The sequence below is a fragment of the Argopecten irradians genome, chromosome 1, assembly GCF_041381155.1.
Source record: "Argopecten irradians isolate NY chromosome 1, Ai_NY, whole genome shotgun sequence".
In the NCBI taxonomy this organism is placed as follows: Eukaryota; Metazoa; Mollusca; class Bivalvia; order Pectinida; family Pectinidae; genus Argopecten; species Argopecten irradians.
In genome coordinates this window covers 22,876,373-22,899,208 of record NC_091134.1, presented here as the reverse complement: position 1 = coordinate 22,899,208, position 22,836 = coordinate 22,876,373, and the positions used below count along the sequence as shown (strand labels likewise).

General features: G+C 34.8%; 1 protein-coding gene across 1 annotated transcript in view; it reads left to right on the top strand.

Moving 5' to 3' along the window:
* Positions 1 to 5,473: 5,473 nt before the first annotated feature.
* LOC138321203 (chordin-like) overlaps positions 5,474 to 22,836 on the top strand; it is a 62,687-nt gene continuing 45,324 nt past the window's right edge. The window contains exons 1-2 of the mRNA XM_069264713.1: positions 5,474 to 6,138; positions 17,075 to 17,175. Coding sequence (XP_069120814.1) covers positions 6,009 to 6,138; positions 17,075 to 17,175 — 231 coding nt within the window. The 5' untranslated portion in view covers positions 5,474 to 6,008. The remainder of the gene's footprint in view (positions 6,139 to 17,074; positions 17,176 to 22,836) is intronic.

Below are 22,836 nucleotides of genomic sequence, written 5' to 3'. Positions count from 1 at the left end.
ATTTAGTATTGTCTTTAACATCTGAATTATTGGCTGGAACCGTTACAATTGTAAGTGCTGGGAATTGTCTGATCACTGATATTGATTATCAAGAGAGAAAAAAAATGTGTCAGTTGTCAACAACCTGGTTAGGCCTGGCTATCCTCCACCGGGGAGGGCGGTGGGACACGCACGTACAATTACCGTGTGTCATTACCCGGCTATCTCAGTCTATATCGCGGTAATTTGTACAGGTAAATAACATGCTTTTCTCTATTTACTCACACAAATTTAACATATATGGACTAAAATATTTCCATAAATATATTTTCTGTCGGAAACACGAAGAATACATTTCCGGGAAATTATTGAACCTCTAGCGATTCTGATGTAGATTTTTGTTGTGAATGTCTTACTATCTCGCCTTGTAATGTTCAATATTGGTAGTTAATAGCCCTCCGAGAAAACGACAGCTAAACTGATTATCGATTATCTTACACTTATTTACACCTTCTATATGTTAATTGATACAATATTTATCTAATATGCATTATATTAATGCTTAAGATTTACTGCTAGTAATTTTATCCACTAAATACCTACATCTGTACTGTAGACAGGTACATGCATGTGTCCAACTTTGCGTAAAAAGGAACGGCGCGCGGTGCGTAATCGTTGGTATTCCAATATACTCTCTTCGCAACGATGAACACCCAAGTTTCGAATGATTGAATGGAGTAGGATTTCCCAGAGAAAAAACACCGACCTACGTACGGGAAATATTGACTGTTCATAAAATGACCCAACATTTTAACTGTTAAATCCAAAATCGAAGGGCTTGAACAGCAACCATGCAGTCACAAAGTGGCAATTTGTTGAAAGAATGTCGGACCCCCAACAGTTCATTGGTGTTGCGTGTAATTATAATTTCTGTAGAGTAAGTCAACGTCATGTGATGTTTTGAGTTCACTTTTCTTTGATTGGACGTTTTCAACGACTTAACAACATATTTTAGGGGAGAATAATTTACAAGTTTTTTTTGTTGTGTTTCGCGTGCAAGACGATATAAAAGAGGTCAACTTTAGCCATTCGCATAGAGGTTTTCGACTGAAAACTCAAGTTTTCTTAAACCTTTCAAACTCAAACTTCAACCACGTTTATATAGCCAAATATCAATTATTCTTTATCATTATAAATTAAAATCCATTTAGTACAATTAATTTCAAACTCTATACAAATTATCCTTACTAAAACTGCTTCCTTAGGTTGATTTCAGACCAGAAGGTCAAAAGTCATGTCACTGTTCCTAAAAAAAGCCATTCCGTTTGTTTCAGTGCAATAATTTAAGTTGCACGCGACACATCCACTTCCGTGCAAGGGTTCTTATGAATTCTTTGTTTGCCCTAACTCTCTATAGCTAAGCAAAGACGGAGGTTCACGCTCTATGATTTACTGTCTAAAGAATGTCCATCTAAGTACCCCGTGTCACTGTTGTAGTGCTTTTATATAGCTTTATACTACAAACTAATACTTGACTATCAATTTGAAATTAAAGAAATTGCAGAGCACAATAAATAGTTTTGTTCCGGTGTCGGAGGATAACGAGCGTTTTGCTTGACATCTCTCACTGAATGTAGATAGGGATATCAAATAAGGGTAGGTACGGGGGAGGTTTTACAAGTTGTTGGTGTTGTTTACGATCTTGGTTCGTTTTCATTTTTATTTGATTTGTATGTTCCCCCTCTCCCAGTAACTCAATCCCCATCCTCGCCGTAAAATGACATGTTCTATCCAGTTTTACATTAATTGATGACGACTTATTACTGATATTTACAAAATATTTCGCTTTCAACAATTAGATAAATTCCCATTAATAAAAAAGCTAAATAATTGCGTATTTCAGTTCAAATCAATTTCATTAAAGACCATAATATTGATTAGTACAAATGTTTCTTATTTTACCAAATGTTCGGCCTCTTGGCCACCCTCAGGTACATGGAAACAAAATCCAGCTATGTACAATCCATCTGGAACTTATTGATATGATACCGTATATATTTTTCTCCCTCCTTGCTTAAATATCCATTGCATAAATGACTGAAACCAAAATTAGAGATATGCTCATGCTTCAGCTAAAGAAATGACCCATCCATTTTGTTGTTAGTAATTTATTATACAAATTCGCTTTTGAAGGAAAACTCTAGACCCTCACGATACGATATAACACATTTTGTCAAATCACTGAAGAAATAAAAGATGAAAATTGTGAACACAATATGATGTGAAACCCGAGCCGGCGACTGTACCTAAGGACTTTGGGTGAACCGAGCGGGCCCCGCTGATCGCGGGTATCAGATGGTACAATTACAAGGGAACGTTAGAAATTAATGTAATCACTGGACATCAAAATGATATGAAGTCGACAACCATGTCTCTGGCCTAGACGATCTTACCCTTCTATAAACTAACTAATCACTGGTCTTTATGTTAGATTTTAAATTCACGGCGAATTAGTGAAAATAAAGAAGGTGAAAAAGGGGTTAAAAACCCTCTTTCTTGCCGATTCTCCTATGAGGTATTTCTCCCGATTCTTATAAAACTATTTTTTTTATAAACTTTACGATTATTGATTTTAATCACATTGGTTGGCCAAGATGTTAACGCGCTAGAGGTATTTTGCAGGAGGACCTGAAATAGGGAGTTCACGGAGGAAATCCACCTGATACAGCTTTAGACCACATACATTTTTCACGCCCAATCGAAAAACCGAACCGCGACCGTATTGATGAAGGGAAAGTGCTTACATACCATTGAACCACCGGACCACCTTTTTTCGATTCTTTTTAACACATCCCTTTGCCCGACATTTTCCTTACCCAAACTCTCTTTTTCCGATTCTTTGTATTCCCTCTTACTCGCATTTCTTGTCGGCTAATTTCTCTTCTCTTTAATTTTCTCCAGTTCCTTTCACTTTTATGTATTTCTATGACCACTGGATTTGTCCTATCTCTCCTCTCATTTTGAGCCCGTTCCCCTTTCACCTCCCTAGACCCCTTGTTAGTCTTACTCTTTCTCTCCCTGGTCCTATTTCTTCTCTTTCTCCCTCTCTTCAACCCCTTATTACCCCCTCCCACCCATACGAACCTGTCCGATATGCACTCAGCCTGCCAAATATCAGAATTACCCTGAAGACATTAATGTGAGTTTTTCGTCGATGCTTTAATCTACACAATAAAAGAACTACCGTTTAGGGCGTGACGAGGGAAAACTGACAATTTAGGGGGCAGGTTTTCCTCTCCATTTTTATATACTTCCGTGATTGAGATGTAACTAGTTGAAATTTTATGGGGTGGAGAATGTTGAATCTCGAGTTACATTGAAGGGAGGGAGGTGCATTTCTGCACTGCTCTGTACCATCCTCTAAAGTGTAACGTCTCGATGTAAAAGTGTTACACTGTTCATTATGTAGTGGTTTGGCGGTCTAACACCCTCCACCGCTTTGGCTTAGTGGTTAAAGTGTTTGATACTCTAGCAATATAGCTCTCCACCTATTGGTCAATGTGGCCTAATGGGAAAGGTATCTGACTTTCCTCCACTAACCCCTACACCCCTGGCCTGCTGAGGGGATAATGTGTCTGATATTCTGCCACTAGCCTTGAATGGTAAAGGTGTCGAGCATTCTTCCTTTAGCTCTCCACCTCTTAGCCGCTGTGGCAGAATGGTAAAGGTGTCGGACATTCTTCCTTTAGCTCTCCACCTCTTAGCCGCTGTGGCAGAATGGTAAAGGTGTCGGACATTCTTCCTTTAGCTCTCCACCTCTTAGCCGCTGTGGCAGAATGGTAAAGGTGTCGAGCATTCTTCCTTTAGCTCTCCACCTCTTAGCCGCTGTGGCAGAATGGTAAAGCATTCTTCCTTTAGCTCTCCACCTCTTAGCCGCTGTGGCAGAATGGTAAAGGTGTCGGACATTCTTCCTTTAGCTCTCCATCTCTTAGCCGTTGTGGCAGAATGGTAAAGGTGTCGGACATTCTTCCTTTAACTCTCCACCTCTTAGCCACTGTGGCAGAATGGTAAAGGTGTCGGACATTCTTCCTTTAACTCTCCACCTCTTAGTCGCTGTGGCAGAATATGGTAAAGGTGTCGGACATTTTTCCTTTAGCTCTCCACCTCTTAGCCGCTGTGGCAGAATATGGTAAAGGTGTCGGACATTGTTCCTTTAACTCTCCACCTCTTAGTCGCTGTGGCAGAATGGTAAAGGTGTCGGACATTCTTCCTTTAGCTCTCCACCTCTTAGCCGCTGTGGCAGAATGGTAAAGGTGTCGGACATTCTTCCTTTAGCTCTCCACCTCTTAGCCGCTGTGGCAGAATGGTAAAGGTGTCGGACATTCTTCCTTTAGCTCTCCACCTCTTAGCCGCTGTGGCAGAATGGTAAAGGTGTCTTATTACTTTCCTAATAACCCTTTAATCTGAATCTTTTTTTGTTTTTTTGTTTGTTACATATTAATCAAAACTGAACTTTACTGTATTATTAGAATTGATCGAAATACTTAAAAACGACCTGATTTAACAATTATTTTATCTAGCCTGTTCCTATATTTATGAAATGTAGTCAAATCATCGATATCAAATTAGGACTTGATGAAATGACAGGTAATACTAACTAGTATCATTTGGTAATCACATAGTTATGTCATACTCTATATGTAAATAACTGTGAAATGCCAGTTATAAGTCAAAGTGATAAGTAAATCAAACTGAGTGTACCCTTTTATTTAATAATATTTTTCTGCATTTCTGTTTTTCCCGGTGTATTTATTTATAACGAAGCATTTGGTTATACGGTAGTACAAGTATTAATGTTTTAGCCCTAATTATGGATAAGACATGCATGATCGGGTTACAATTTAAATTCAATTCATACTTTTGTATGAATCATTTTGTTATAAAAAAGTACAAAACTGTCAATTTTACTTTCTCTATGTTTAACATAGCATCGCTGTAACAAGCGGATGAATTCTAAGTGCATGCCCACACTATTTGTTATTCAGAATAGCTGTTTCATCCAGAATGTTTACATAGTATGATCAAAATAAGAAAAAACGCCGTGTAGTTGCGTAATTGTTTGTATTTACCAAGTCCAATCCGAGGTGTGAAGTGCTACCGTACATAAAAGCCAGTCCTAATCCCTACCTACTTCACTTTGTTTTGCCGGCAAACATTAAGAACAAAACGAAAGTAGAAAAATGTCGAGTGTTTCAACACGTGGGTAATTTTAAAGAAGCCACGCCCCCTTTTAGAGCGGAATCTATCAATCATTGTACCAGTGTGGAATTAATTCAGTTAAATTAATACCATTGTGTATCTTGGCGTTGTAAATAAACACCATTCAACTCTTTTTTTATCCTAAATTTCCTCCTCTACGCGTTTGCTTATCAAGTTTTAGCCAATCATATTGCAAGACTTCTCGCCTTCATTCATTGTGGAAGCTAGCGGGACAAAGCATGCTATGGGTTTGTGTGGAGAGCTACTGTATGTCACTATCTACCGTAAAGTACCTCTATACTAGTTCGTTTCACGCCCTTTACTTTACAGTGTAAACTAAAGGGACTACACTCGAGTTTATTATAGTGCGATTCATACACATATATACTCTCTGCGATATAAGCACTATACATTTCCAGTTCGTCAATAACCGTCAGTGATAACCTACTCCGATCTGAGGATTGCACTTTTTTGCATTTCTTATACCCACAGTCATCGCCTGTACAATGTTCGCACATCTACTACCAAAAAGTATAGGGAGTGAAATCATCGGATGGATTTAATGAAAATAGTTCAACTCATTCACTGAAAACGGAAATTATGTTTTAATGCAATTTACATAATGTGAGCGAAAATATCGTACAGCTTCTGTCTTTAAAGTTTTAAATGTGACATCGACGCGACATCTTTCCTCGGGCTACATGTGTGTTTGATAATAACACGTGCACTGGCAGTAGTGGAGATATATTGTGCTATTTAGATTTGGAATAATGAAATCTGGCTGTGTTTTCCTCGGATACGTGTTTTTTTCCTTCGTTGGGTGTGTTATTGGTCGAGGAGGAGATAGATTTTCATCGCTCTCTTCTCTGAAGGAATGGGTGGACCCTAATCCCTTACCAGGTCAGTTCGAATTCATATTTATTATTTTACATTGACAAGTATAGCTTTTATTTTTCAAAATTATATAGTTATTGGTCTGGTCTAGGTTTGGTATGAACAATAGGATTATTCTGTCGTTAATTTATTCTTTTTATCATTGGATATAACGATGTCGAATTACTCTAAACAATGTAATAAAATCTCTGATTAATTCTCTTTCTTACTTACATGTACCATTTACAAATGAGACTATTTCTAATAATATTTTTGTTTACAAAATACGTAAAAGTGACAATAATACGATCCAATTTCCATCGCACTTTGTTTCTGCATCTCCTAAATAGGGTAATTAAGCAATTATATGAATAGTGTATATGGTCCTAGCGGTATTATTGATCTCTGGTAATTAATTGATCGACACAAATCGATAATACGATTAAATGTCCGGGCCATTCTACCGGAACAAGATTAGCTATTACTACAGTATTAGATATTATTTATAGGGGTCCTCAGAGCCAGGCCGGTCAGCACGTTCAGATGCTACAGTGGTTGTCTACAATGTAATAGATATGCTTGGTAGTGATACCACACAAATCAGATTCTGAATTATCAATTGACAACGGTTGATAAAAAAAAAAGAAAAAAAATATATATGCATTACAGCTGATTCTGAAGGAATGATAAAATAGAGAAGTATTGATATTATAGGTGATTACTGATCAAATGTGTAGATGTTATGAAAGCTAACATGTTCCCTTCTTTACATCAAAATATATTCTTCACGAAAGCACCAGAATAGTCTTGCATGATATTGTCAACCAATAAGTAACGTTAAAAAGAAAAAGAAAAGAAAAGATTAGATAAAATTAGTTGTTTTAGTGTACATTTTGTAATAGATATCTGAATCACATTGATGATAACGTATAATACAGGGCTAATATCTGATTCCATTTGAGGTTGTTTTACTGGAGACGGAATGTATCTTGTATATAAAGTGATGAGAGAAATAAATAATAACATTGATTTAGGGATACAAACTGGTGTTCTAGTAGTACAAAATCGCACTTCAATCATCGCCCTGTGTACTTAAATACAACAGCGTAATATAAAGTTTCTTAGCTATAAGGTCCATCAAATGATCCTTTCACATCCGAACATAGGATCGTCTCATCGGTCTGTGTTATACTAAGGTGCCATCTGGCCATTCCGTGAGAATCAGCTGTAGAAAATTAACACTTTGTACAGGGTATTATTCATTTAGGAGCTTGATGATGAGAGTGTGATTTAACACCTTCACATGATTAATAAATTCACAGTTTACATGTTTCTCATAAAACATCATTCATTATGGTATCTTTTTGTGAATTTCATTCCGCTAAAATGTAATTATAAATTGCAGTCCTTTGCTAATGTTCTCGAAGATGATAAGATGTAAAACATTTTATGTTATATTTTATAACGAAGGTATGTTTTCTAAATTAATTGTTCTCATTTTGCATATGAGTAAAAACCATTCCGGTAGATACCTGAATATTCTCGAAAAAATAAGATATCATTTAAAATTTCTCATCTTCATGCTCTCTATTTTCACTAAACTTGTGTGGTTTTACACGTGTCAAATCAACTAATCTGTAACGTAATGCATATCTGATGGAAAAACGGAAAGGAAGAAAAACGACGACTTATGCATTTACATTTTATAGTAAACCTAAAGCTATTTTACATCTTATGACGATTTAAAGTTTTGCTTCCCCTCAGCTCGAAAGTTCAGAGAAAATAGTCAATGAAACTTTTTCATCAGTCAAAGTATAACTTGAAAGCTTGGTTATCTATTTTGATATGAATTATCTGGATCCGCCTGCATATATTTTTTTGAGAACTAAAACGTCCCCAATTTCTACTATATATCATAGGCAATTCTTTGAAATTTTCGGGAAACCTTCGAAAGTTATGTGAATTAGACGAAATTATTAAATTGTCGAATTGTCAGAGTGTTAACTGGCCTCCCTCTATCATATTTACAATGAGACAAGATAATCCCGACCATCTGAATAGGGTCCTTATCTCAGACAGACGATATTGTTTTGTAATTACTATAACTAGTAGGATAGACACAAAGTGAAAACTTCCAAATTTATATAAAATGATTTCTTCTCCAGTTTTAAGAATTCTTGAAATATTTCTCCACATTTATCACTTTTTTATTTAATTAATATTCTTCTTAAACATTTTTGACTATTGGTATTACTTTCGTGTCTTACAATGGCGAAAAAAACCCATCTAACATAATATCGATAATGCTTCAAAATAAATCCATTTTTCAGCCTAGAGTTAAAGATTTAGGAAGAATAGTGTTTGTACATGCTTGATGAAAATTCTATTATTGCAATATGATGAATGTAGCTTTTATCTCAACTTTTGTATGTCCCTTCTAATCTTACATCTATTTCTTGGTGTAAACCGAACAAAAGTTTTTGTCTATTAGCAGACGAGAACGTTTTCTATGTTTTCTAAGTGAGTAGATAAACATGAAAACCTAAAATTTAGTAAATGATTGTAAATTTGACAACAGGTGTGTTTATTTTCTGACATGTATATCAGTCTCACTCAAAGTAACGATAAAAAAACGTACGTTTGTTCTTCAAATCTTATGCAAGGTGTCTATAAAAACGATAACTCGCTTTCTAAATTGTTTAAGTTATGTTTACTTTGCTGATATGAAGACAACTGTAATAGAATATACAATTAAACAAAACAAAAATCTATATACAATCTTACCGCTATCTTTATTAAATCTTACCCTGCACTAGAACGTTATCGGGATTAAAATCGTTTCCGGAGAGACACGAGAGTTGTGTGAATTTGTGGTACAACTGAATATCCCAAGGCTGTGAGATTATGTATTGTTAAAGGGATGTTACGTAAATGTTAAGATTCTTTTTAATGTCTATTCGCAGATTTGGATACTCTTAAGGGAGTGTGCATATAAGTTATGTTAATATGATATACTATGTATATGAATTTATAAATTGTATTAATGGTAGTTTAATGATTAAAAATGTAGTCCCAAAAAGAAGAAAAAAAAGGAAAAGGAAACACGTAGAAATTAGTGTCATAGCAACGTTATCTCATTGTGATAGTAAACCTTCTCAAACTTAACATTCTTTAAATGAGATGTTCTATCAAAAACATTTCTTTTTTTCCCATGTAAATATCCATGTACTCCCGAAGTGAGAGCGTCCCCTGCTTTACTGGTGACACATGTCAGCAATACCTGGGTCTTACCAGTGTTAATTAACATACCTGAAATGACAATTAAGGTGAAAACAAGGAATATCGGCGATCACAGATAATGTTTGACTTAAAATTGCAAGAGCGAACGTTCCCAATAAGCCCATGTCTACCACAAAACTATCTCACAAAATCTCCTCCGGCAGGCAACTCTTGAACCGATAATATCTACATTTCTATGATGGAAATCCTTTCAATATCAAATACAATGTATAAAAACTAAATTTTTAAAGTATAATATCCCCTCCTCCTCCTCCTCATCGTCTTGCTAGGAAAATAAAAAAAATCGTATGTCTAAAATTATTGCAAAGAAACAAATTATTCAATTTAGATATGCTATCGGTAGGTTAAATAGTCTGTTATATTTACCTATAGAGTCCGCTCCGTAGGATAAGAGAAAAATATAAATGGAAAAAAAGTTATATGTGATATGTTGCAAACATAAAATTGATATTATTTTCTTCGAAATAAGACCTCGGTTATAACTTTTAACACAAAAATTGCAATATTTGTTCAAAATTGTGAATTTATTGTCAAATAACGTAGTTAAACATTGTCATGGAATCGAATTATTTGTGCACCACTAGCATTACTTGCTAGGTATTCTCTTTTTGATATAGGATCAATCGGTAATATGTCCGGAAAGTAATTGCACTATTATCTTCATTTACGGTTGATAAACAGAGGTAATACAATAAGCTATAGTAAGAATTTGGAATTTACCGAAATAGTACTCAATTGATAAGATGCGTTAGGAGAATTAAGCGTTCTTCTATGTATAATTCGGATAATTCGAAATTGCAAAGTGAGAACTATATAGAATGACTAGAATGATATCATTCAGCAAATAAACCAAATCTGAAACATCATTTATCTGATATAAAAATATTAACTTCTGAAGAGAAAGCTTCCTTTGCTGACGGATAAATCATGGATACACTGATTAGAGAGGTGGAAGCTGATGAAGACTATGGTGAAGTTTTATGTTCGACATGATTTATTTATTTTGAATAACATTCTGTCATTATGTCAGAGCTGTCAGTGGTGGCCTATAAACCAGTTAATCTTCGCGGAGACTTAAATTGTCTGATGTCTCTTTCACTGACTTAATTTTTGACTTTATAAAGGCTCTTATTTTCTACATGTAAACATTTTGCGGCAATTGACTTTCGCTATTTCTGATCGCCCGTAGAAAACGCGAACTTCAATCGAACGGTAAAATAAGTTGGTCTATAGTATGTCAGGCTTTTATATTGTTAAGATAACTTGACAAAATTTGATCTTGATCGATGAAAAGAATATCGTCGATGAAACAGAAAACCTTCCTCTTCAGAAACACCTGGTTCTATTCTTGTTAAATTGTGAATCTCTATACAAAAGCGATATTATCGTTAATGCCTTCAAACGTGAAATCAACGTTGAACTCTTGAAATGGTAGTTGATAGTTCTTTACATACAATACTTTATGCAAGTCTACAAATGCTAGTAGTAATATTAGGATTTTTGACATCTGTACTAATAAGAACCACATATCCCTATTACATCACTCCTCCCCCAGTCGTGTCCCTCCGTAACAATGGACGCCCACAGGGCCAATCCACGACTGTTTACATTTGAACTGGTGTCATGGGAGCAGTATACTGTCACTGAAGGCGTCAATGTTTACAAGCAGTGGGTGCAATACTACAGGCAGCGAGTGTATTAACCCCTAACAATCTGACACTGATCTCGTCAACAAGATAAAGTCTCGTTGTTGCGATATCTCGAAACGCGATCTTACTTCGGTCTGTATTCTGCAATGCATTTTATGGCCGTCGAGAATCGGTACGATGGTATTTAGTCTATGAATGAAGCTTTTTTCTTCAAATTATGCAAATATCTATTATAATTACGTGGGAAAGCCCTCGTTAATGTCATTGTAACAATGCCAATGTGCTGTATGTTTTGCCCACAAGCTTATTCATTACGCAGATTAAAATAAAATAAAATATAGTTTGACACCGATCTGTCTTCACTTAAATATAACTTATCGGGGTAATCTTTAAGATAACGTGGTGTAAATATTAAAATTATAACCGATAGAATATCTTTGAAATCATTCAAATGTAACTCCCACTCATTTTATCGACATTTCTAATATGCTAATCCTTGATCTGCACAGATAAAATGTGAAACCACATGGATTTTCTTCTTTGAGTTAGAAAATCATTAATAAAAAGCACTATAAAAATATTAAAAAAAAACAACTTTTGAAAAGTGTGATGAGAGTGAAACCATGTATTTCTAAAGACAAAGCGTCGCTTCATTGATAAAGATACTGTATAAATCAACGACTAAGTCAAATCAACAATCTCGATAGAAAACAAGGTAACAATGGGATTGCTAGCCATATAGAGGTATATTAGGGATCTATCTCATAATCGACCTATCTTCAAGTGAATACTTTTGTCTAGTGTTCTGTACATGCCACATATAAAATAAACGTTTTTCATATGTAAAACTGAGAAAAGTACCGGGAAAGGTAAGTAGTTATGTTTGTTCAGATAAAAAACCTCTTTGTTTGTTTGTATTATCATTTTTTATTTTCATTTAAAAGTAAGTGTTGCTTTAATAATATATCTTTAACATATAACAAAACATGATTTGTAACTTCGGTTTAAGAAATGCGAATCGACGAAACAGGGCTTCTCTTGCAGAATGCACAGTTGCTTGTTTGTATATCTTAAACATGTAAACATGAAAGGAATTCTCCCTGAAGTAGACACAGTTGTATTTAAAGTGTTATCTCTCTGAACCACACGTAAATCAATTTATTTAAAAAGTATGATAACAATGATACCAACGTTGCGTCAAGCGCTATTGTTTTTATTTCCATAAATGCGCACGAGAGATTTGAATATTCAAATAAATCTCTGTGAATTAACGCAAAAATCTACATCTTGCGAAGAATCGAAATGTCGAGCATGTGTCTCTGCATGTCCGCCCTCCCTGCCTGGTGATTGCGATGCCCCAGGCGACAGGTGTCAGAGTGTTAACTGGCCTCCCTCTATCATATTTACAATGAGACAAGATAATCCCGATCATCTGATTAGGGTCCTTATCTCAGACAGACGATATTGTTTTGTAATAACTATAACTAGCAGGATAGACATAACGCTCCATGAAATAATCTCTAAATTGTTTCAAAATATATTTATGAATGATCAGGGAGGACCTGCCTCGAATGATAAAGAGATCTATAGCTGACATTAAAACGTGATCTCTCATATCCACCCTTTCATTATTCCATTCATTAGAGATCCATAAATTCGATTAAAATATCCGTATCCAGGAAGTACCTTTGGCACCGACGTCATTGTGGATTGGTGTTTTTTTTATCTAATTCATGCTTCTGTACTTTACTAATTAAATATATACATTTAATTCGACAAGTCATGCTTGATGTTTGTTAGTACATGTATGTCTGATGGTGCATTTGTGATTGACCTGTGACAATCACTGTGCACAAATGACATTTTTTAAATATGTATTAGATCTATATACATTTGCATAAGAGAGAAGCCTCCCTCTTAACCATCCTCTAATTGTCTGTCCATACTTTATGTATAAGTAAAAGCTTTTAAGGGAATATACCTTTTGATATGGATTTTAAAGTGCAATTGAGACAAAATTAAAAAAAAAATCGATAACTATAATCATGTCAATAATAATAAAAAAAATCAAAGAAGATATCATTCCTTTTTTCATTGTTTTCTTATTTCATATATCTAAGACCAAAGGGCTTAATTCCAATGTAAAACTATCTTTACCTTCGTTGCTCGCGTCACCGAACAAAATGACTGGTTTCGGATGCACCCGGTATGTTTGATACCACTCGTAGCATTCCCCATGCTCAATTAGAGAGTGATTTAACGAAATAACGTACATACCAATCTATGAGTAACACCTTGTAATGCCAATTCATTATTCTGTTTAACCTCTAGTGATACTGTTCCATAAGAACACAAATCAACCGGTGCAGACGGAGGGTCAATTCCTACAGTTTTGTTTGACTTAGAAGTGACACATTTACATAGTGATTCCAACGTGTAAGGCGAAGCGCTAAAGGTCATGTTTGTTATTTTCTTAATCTCACGTAATGATAGGCTTGATATAAATGCTGTAATCCATTACAAGGCTACCAGGAGGTTTAACTAAATGTTTACCCATGGAAATGACAGGTGTTTGTTACAAAGCTTACCGCGTGAGATTCCGATCCATTGTTCTCGCTGGTAGCGATGTTTCTCGATTTCTCTCTCATCTTTACTCGAGTACGGCATATGCTAGTTAGAGAGTGCAAGACGACACTGTCACATAACATCGACTTGTTAACCGACGATTAAGTGTTGTCTTAAGGTGAACATTTTATCGTTTTTGGCAGTACACTGCCTATAACATTGATCTTTTCCCATTAAATATGGTTCGTAACTATATGATGCATACGTTGCAGTTCAAAGGCACCTCTGATAGCCTTGCCCGAGTAAAAATGACCGCCTCCGCTGTAGTTTTACAGCACATGTTGGTGTTGAAATTCTTTGAATGTTAGGCTACTGTAGTTATATGACCTTAAATTTGTGATAAATACAAACGATATATTTTTGAAAGTTTTGATTTTTGTTCGGCATGGCATGCAAAAGTTCAAAATTTTTACACTCGTTTCATAGAATTTCACATGAAATGGACATTCACTTGAGATCCTATTTATCCATGAGATACGAAGTAAGGAGGTTGCAGCCACTCTTTGCTATCTCTTTTTAGCTTACTTTTAACCATTCAGTTTATTCTCTCTTTTTGTGTAGGTATTTCTAAATACTGTACCTTTAAACGGAATATACAATTAAAAATTTGTACATATAACTCTTGCTCATCAAAATATTACATTTTTCTTTATTTTTGTCTGGGTACATGTACAGTTGAAGGCACTACACTACACTGACAATTTCGTTTTCGCACGGCAAGAAACACCTCATTGCAACTGAAACAATTATGAAGTTTCTATAATAAGACCTCTATATTTGTCCACACATCTTAACATAACAATTTTGATTGATGTTGCATGTACCGGTAATTTTAATACTTCACATTGAGTGTTGGAATTTACAGTAGAGTCGGAGGAGATAATTAGTATTAGTGTTGTTATATTCCTAAACCTCAAATAAATTTCGATACGTTTTTCTTCACGAGGAAAAAAAACCCCTTAAAACTGTTTAACCTCAAGTGTTTGTATAACACATCTAATTAGTTTGACTTGTAGTTTATATTTATTCAAACAGTGAAATAGATTTGTAAATACAACCTATGATGTTTTTTAAGTGTGGAGAAAATGTTTTTATGGCGCATACTATAATACATAAGGTCTTGTCAGCTTCCTGTAGTTTGCTTCAAGATACCACGATGTCATGAAAATATTATTGTTTAATTTGTTGTATGTTACGCCATTTAAATCCAGTGACGAAATAATGAAATGAATATTCAATATGATATGTTTGAAGCATTGACTGTTTAAAGAGAGCAATGGATTATACAGTAATTTCCCTGAATCTAACAAGGCTAGATGATTTATCATAATACATACACCATATCAAGTTGGAAATCATCATCTGAAAAAAAACTGTGACTAACGCATTTCAAAAGTACCGAATTGATTACTTTTTAAAATATGAATAGGAGAGAGGGTCTTGAAATAAAATTTTAATATCCGCTTTCGCCAAAGTTAATTTAAAATGATGTTTAAGCTATGGATAAATGGATGGTTTGAACTACAGCCTTAAGCTGCCGATGCTTTTCCAGATGCATTACGAAGATATGTATAAAGATGTGGATTTCACTCTTGGCTGATACTAATGTCTAACACACTGCAATAACGTAGAGAGTTTCAGCAGAAACTCGGCGCAGTGTTTGGATTAAGAAATATAAGTTCAGAAGCTGTTACGGAATTATCATCCTTGACACAGAAACCTAGTACTCCAATTACACGCCGCCAATGTTTTCCCATTAAAATATTTTTGTGAATAATTTTACTCTTACCTGGGGTTATCGTTACTGTAATTTAGGTGTTTATTGTATCAAAAATGATAATTCCCCGACGATTGCCTAGACTAGTTGGTTAATTCGGTACGAAAGCGATGTTTTATCTGCGATTTTCAGGACTTAACATTTTTGATAAACAGTATTTTAAAATCCATAAAACTTTATCCCTTTAATCAAAGTTATAGACATATGCATTGCAATGGAATACCGTACAGTCAACAATTTTCGCAACGACTTTTATCCCGCCGCCCACCTCTGGGTCGCGAGTTCGAATCCCATGTGAGGCAGTTGCAAGTTCCGACTTTCCTCCATTAACAAACCTGACAGGTCCTTAAATGACCCTGGCTGTGTTGTTAATTGGACGTTAAACTGATTAAACTATGTTTTTCCTCTGGCGATATCATTTCATGATTAACCACGGCTAATCTTTTACACGTACTCTATCTCTGAAAAGCGAGTAATTCACTTTTGTTTTATTAATATTCCTTAGATTAATAAATACGTATAATTGAATCCCGCGCCAAAATAAGCTGGTTTGTGATATATAAGACCTTTCGTAGAGTGAGGGATACGCATAAAAGACTTCGGATGATAACTACAAGCCTTTCGTAGGGTGAGGGATACCCATAAAAGACTTCGGATGATAACTACAAACCTTTCGTAGGGTGAGGGATACCCATAAAAGACTTCGGATGATAACTACAAACCTTTCGTAGGGTGAGGGATACCCATAAAAGACTTCGGATGATATACTAAACAAACCTTCGTAGAGATACCCATAAAAGACTTCGGATGATACTACAAACCTTTCGTAGTGATACCCATAAAAGACTTCGGATGATACTACAAACCTTTCGTAGGTGATCCCATAAAAGCTTCGGATATACTACAAACCTTTCGTAGGGTGATACCATAAAAGTTCGGATGATAACTACAAACCTTTCGTAGGGTGAGGGATACCCATAAAAGACTTCGGATGATAACTACAAACCTTTCGTAGGGTGAGGGATACCCATAAAAGACTTCGGATGATAACTACAAACCTTTCGTAGGGTGAGGGATACCCATAAAAGACTTCGGATGATAACTACAAACCTTTCGTAGGGTGAGGGATACCCATAAAAGACTTTGGATGATAACTACAAACCTTTCGTAGGGTGAGGGATACCCATAAAAGACTTCGGATGATAACTACAAACCTTTCGTAGGGTGAGGGATACCCATAAAAGACTTTGGATGATAACTACAAACCTTCGACCAGTAAACCACAACTATTTCAGATAGGTCTATCTTGGATATTAGGAGGACATAAAAAAGACGATATCTTCGTCGTCTTAAGTGTGTCATCAACATCCTATGATTTCTTTTATTGGAGATACAATGGTAATAAGCAAAAACGAAAAGATAACTGCTCATAGTATGAGGATATATTATATTGACAATAGGCAACTTCTTGCGTATGGCTTAAACAGTATTACCCAAAACCGTTCGAGAAAATGGAATATTATCATTGTTTATAATTGTTAAGTTTTCCTTTATTATAATAAGCGAGAACACTAATGTAATCTGAACTCTATCAATTTTCTTTGTATTTCAGGCTGTGTTTTGGGTAATGAACATTATCGTCTTAAAGAGAAATTCAGCCCTCCTATAGAGCCTTATGGAAAGATGAACTGTCTTATATGTCAGTGTATACCGGTAAGATTTTAATTTTGTCTTATATGTCAGTGTATACCGGTAAGATTTTAATTTTGTCTTATATGTCAGTGTATACCGGTAAGATTTTAATTTTGTTAGTTAGTGTCATTATAATTACATTCGTTTCTATGCATTAATGTTTTCTATTCAGTATTAATTATACATGTATATCTATTATGGGTTTGAAATATTTAATTACATATGATTTGGAAATGAAAAGCTAACTTTTTTTGCGTGAAGAAAGAAAATCTCAAAACACGCGTCATTTCAAAATGATAACACTATAAACTTTAGCCACATTTATAAGATTCACTTGTTTTCATTTTCCTCAGCCTACTTGTTGCATATATATCTCTTACACTAATACACTAGAGTACACGCTTTCCTCACACATACACAACAAACAGTTGGTTTCCTAAATCTAGACAGACTACATATGCTCACAGAAGTACAGTCTGAGATGAACATATTACAGATTTGTGTCTTCCTGTGCTACGTTACTGTTCCTAGTTATACCGGCTTTTACTTGAGAACCACGTGATAATAACAGAAGTGTTTTATGTAAGTACTTATTGGTAATTCTATATATTTAGCCCTAGTGTTGTTGGCGGCAATAAAAGACTTCCAATGGATGCCAGTTTCCTTGTATTTGTTGAAACAATACAGCTAAGCAGTTTTCTCCTAACTCTAACTATAACCCGAGCTCTAAACTGTTACAGAGAGAAATCGTTCGCTAATGATAGCAACACAATAGATGTAAAGGCAAATGTATTATATAGTATTATTTGTAAGAATTACCGTTTGTATTTATTCTTAAAGATCATGATCTTATTTACGTTGTTTATCATTATCTTTTTTTACTTTCGTTTCAATCTGAAAATGATTTAATGTCAATATCAAAATTTACAAGGAATAACCTGTGATGTTAGATTTGATGTGGCAGGAAATATGCCATGAACCGCATTTCTAGACAGTAATATTACAATTTAAACTATATCATCCTTATTTTTACCAAATTGTACTTAATGGCACCTTGACCTCTTACATTTAAAGTAATACAGGTGCAAGGCTACGCTGAATCTGACTGCTATTGAATGATACATAACATTTACGATTATAGTAGTAGTATTAACCATACACCTGTTCTAATTATTTAGCCTAGACCTATCGAGTTCTAGAATGGCGAAACAGCTGGCTGACACAACACCCTCCCTTTTTCACGAGTCCCAGGATATATATAGATATATCATTGATACAGTGTTATATAACCTTGCCTTAGCTTTGCTATTTTAGCGATATTCGTTACCTATTACATGCGCTTTCTACCGTGGTGCCCCTGGTTCAATCCTGTCAGATCTCGTATTGATAATTGATAACGGAAAACCAGCGACTTGAGTAGAACACATATCTTCATTATACACCGGTTTTTACTTCGTTGATATCAGACGTTTGTCAGGAGGTCGTGTTTAGATGGCTTCCAGAATTCAGCTTACTAAACTTGGATAACCTTAGTTCATGACATCTCATTGTAAGGTAATCGTAGATGACATCTGGCCATTCGTCAGATAATCATCACTTATATGGAAATTTGAATTAGAATCAGTCAGATGGAACCAGTTTGTGTTCCAATAAAGGTAATTAAAACGTTTAGAACATTGACAGACATTAACTGCCCTGTACCGTTTGTAACAAGAAGAACAGTAATGTCTTGGCCGAACGAATACGACTATAAGGGATTATCGTGGTATCATTTGCATTGTTGTTTACATCATGCGTAAGTTGTCAGAGAAAGTATAATGTGTCTTTGGAAATATAACAACCATGAAACCTACTTTTCATGCTTTTGTTAATTTGAATAGTTTGTCTTTGTAATGTACTTTTAAAATTTAGTGTAGATTTACAAAACTCATCAGTTTTTTTCCTCCATTTGTCTAGTCATTGCAATTAGTAAGCGGTTTTACTGACAAGAACATGTTAAAGAATAATATATCTCGATTTCAAGGTTTACAGCTTGCAATAAAATCCTTTTGTAAAATTTCGTAATCTTTTGATTTGAATAATGTCAATATCAGTGTAAGTCAAAATAGAAAGTATGGACTTATTTTTTAAAATAATAAGCATGTCCTTCTTGTTACAAACTTTTCATCAATGACGAAATGATAAATCTTTACAGAATTACAGATAATGCGATCGATTTCCTAATTAAGCTATAAAACTGCTTAGTATATGTTTGCTTTTGACTTGACCTATGGATGACCTAGATTGGTATGATGAGATCTAAGCACGTTTTCATATATTTTTACTTCACAAAAATAGTGTAAATAGGAAACATCAAAATAAGTAATGTAAGTAGGGCAGTAGAAAATAAAAAAACGATCATATTCAGGAAAGTTAAGTACCTGGTATAATTTGACCAAATAAGGGCTTATTTCAATTAATGAGAAAACTTAGATTATCGCAAAAATTAAAAAAAGACATTACATTAAATAGCTTTAAAGTTTCTGCATGTAAACATTGAATGTGAAATGACATTATTGCGTACTTTAGGTACTAAGTATGGAGTTAATGGTGGTTATTTATGGTTCGAACTTGCTAATGGTTTTGCATTCAGAATGAAGCTTCCGGGAGAAAACTCCAGTCGAAAGTCAACTTCCGCCGGATGACATAATTACCTAAATGAGACACGAATACAAATCAATCAACTACAAAACAAGGACTAGCTGAAATAGAAAAAAAACCATGAATCGGTCACCTTAATCAATGGCGAAAATCAATAGATGTCTATACCTATTTGACCTTCGGAATAGTTATGCATAAATATAAGTTATAAATATATATATTTGTACTCCTAAACAATTATTATTCCTCGTGAAAATATTCTGCAGAGTGAAATATAAATTTGATTGAAAGATACAATTTTAAAGAAACGTATTGTAGTCTCCTCTTGAAAAAATGAAGCTGAACATTGCTGTATCCTTTTCCATAAAGTGATAAAAGAATAACACAATTGAAGTATAAGGACCAAGATCTTCTTGAAATGTAAATATTAAGACAGATTTTTAAGCTAGATATAAAGCTCTCAGGATGTTCAAGGACTAGCACCCGCATTGGCGTTTCAAGGCAATTAGTCTCCAGTCGCATTGCTTTCAAATTGTTTTCGCGGCCAGAAGTCTTAGAGGTGAGTCCTGATGGTAATGACAACTGATTTCCATATATCGACCACGTGTGTTTTATAACAGGGGATGTTGTACACGACTAAAGCGACACATTATATGCTGGTAATATTCCCTTTTACGTTATTTGTAAAGCTTCTCTTGATTAGTGCCATTATCAAAGTTTCGTGAAATGGAAAAGAAATCCTTATAAGGCGAAAAAAATCTTATATAAGTGTATGACTGGTTGTAACGATCTCTAAGCTTTAAAACTTTCTGAAAATCCTCATGTTTCACATGTTTCAGAGTTTGATAAATGTGTCCAGGAGGTTTCGCATCGACGTTAGCTCTAAGAATTCATTTAATGTAGTTAGTTCCTGTGACAGGGATAAAAAAAGCTATTCTGCCATTACTTTTGGCTTATACTTTTATCCTGTCACATAATGAGATATAAAGTAAAAAAATAGAAAACAATGACGTGAAGTTATGGTAGTAAATATGAAACATTCATTCGTTTACATTTCTGTTTTCTTTTCTTTCTTCGCATAAGTATACTTTTATATGAATAGCGAAGAACAGCCATGGTACCATTGTGAAATGCGGTAATGTTTTCACAAAACAACTTCGTTATTTTCTCCTGGAAAAGGGAAGGAATTACATCAATTTCTTTTGTATGGCGCGAATAGCCAATTAAACTGAAATTCATTCCGAAATTACATTGTGTTTTACTAAATAAGAAAACTAATTAGTTTTTCTTTTATAAGTTAAAACGCTTATTTAAGTATATCAGTAGCATAGATACTGTATCCGTTTTTTCCCGCAAACTTTCGAAAATTCCGTTTAAAACATGATGTAACGAATTTTTACGAAATACATTTTCGTGATGGGGTATAACAATGGGTTATATAATTTATCCGTTATTTTTTGCACGGATCAAAATTTCGTGATCCTGAAAACCAATAAAATTTGAGGGAAATAATTAATAACCGTTTATATGTTTTGGTGGTATATGCACCTTTTAATCTCTTAAAAGGATTACAGCTTGGACACTAGCTAAACGTACCTATAAGAATTACAGTTGTTATCTTGTTCGCTAGGTTTGTTGGTGAAGGAAAGTCTGAGTACCTGGAGAAAAACCATTGTAGCGGCCTGTACCTGGCAACTGCCCCACGTGGGATTCGAACTCGCGACCAAGAGGTGGTTAACTTGTGGTAAAATGTCGAGACATCTTAACCACTCGGCCACCGCGGCGCATAAATACAGGATTACAGATAGATTAAACCAAAAAATGAAAATATCGGGTATTTCTCAAACATGTGCTGTAGTGTGCTTCCGCGACAAAAAATGTGAAATTAAATTTTAGCTGTTTTAAACAAACACGAACATCCTAAAAAAACAAGTTCTCGCCATACAGGTCACGTTATATGCAGCGAAGACCTTAGATGTTGATAGACCGTCGCGCTAAATAAAAAACAAAACAAACCTGTTGTTTCATTTTATGCCAATAATCGCGTTACTGATGCCAACGTTGGGCCACTAATGTGCATTATGCTGCAAAATCGATTCAGGTGATTTTACACTAAGTACCATTGCAAAGAAAGTTATAAGGATATTTATGTTTGGCTTGAGTGTTATGCCAACATGTCAATGTTTCAAGAATTCAGCGAGATGGCACATTCAAGTGACTCAATCATCTTGTCAGTATCACAACAGAAAACTCAATTACAAAAGAGAAATATCCAACGTTTAGAAGCTCTAGTATACCAGTTTCATTCATGTTGTAATTATGGTTCTGTGTTTAAAATAACACAATAATTTGGGAACGTCATCAACACCGTTTTGTCAGAAAGCTAGCTGATCTGATTTTAAATAAGTTTACAGTTAACCTTAAACCCTATTTACAACATTTATGTAGGATTACATCAAATTCCGCCAGAGAACAGGTCGGAACCCATATATAAAAACTGATACTGCGATACTTGGCTTGTTTATGCCTTATCACCAATCACTGGCCAATCCTTGGAAACTCCTTAACGTGTATATTGTGATCACAGGGGAGAAAACTCTGGGTATAATGCCAGTCACTTCATTCATATAACGACCGATTGTCAATAACAAATAATGGAAGCACGTGGTTATTTATATTTAGCCGCGGATTAAACGCATGTTAAACGGTGCATTTTAAAAGCATTAAATGGTTTAAACGTCCTTTCAATGTTGGCAGAAGTGTGAAAATGTAAAACCCCAGGGAATCTTAATAGGCGGGTGAACTGTTAAATTAATACAGCAAAGGTACAATACCCTCGTAATTCAATAAATTTCGTATTTTCGGATATTTGAAAATTGAAAGAGCACAGAAATATCTGAGTATATTCTGAAAACTTGCCACGTTTCATAAGATTTTAAACATAGCATAGGGGGTAACGGCAAGTTTTAAACTGTGGGGATAGACGTAAGGAAGAAAATGTGTCTGACGGTCTATCCATGAGACTAAATGCTTTATGAACCC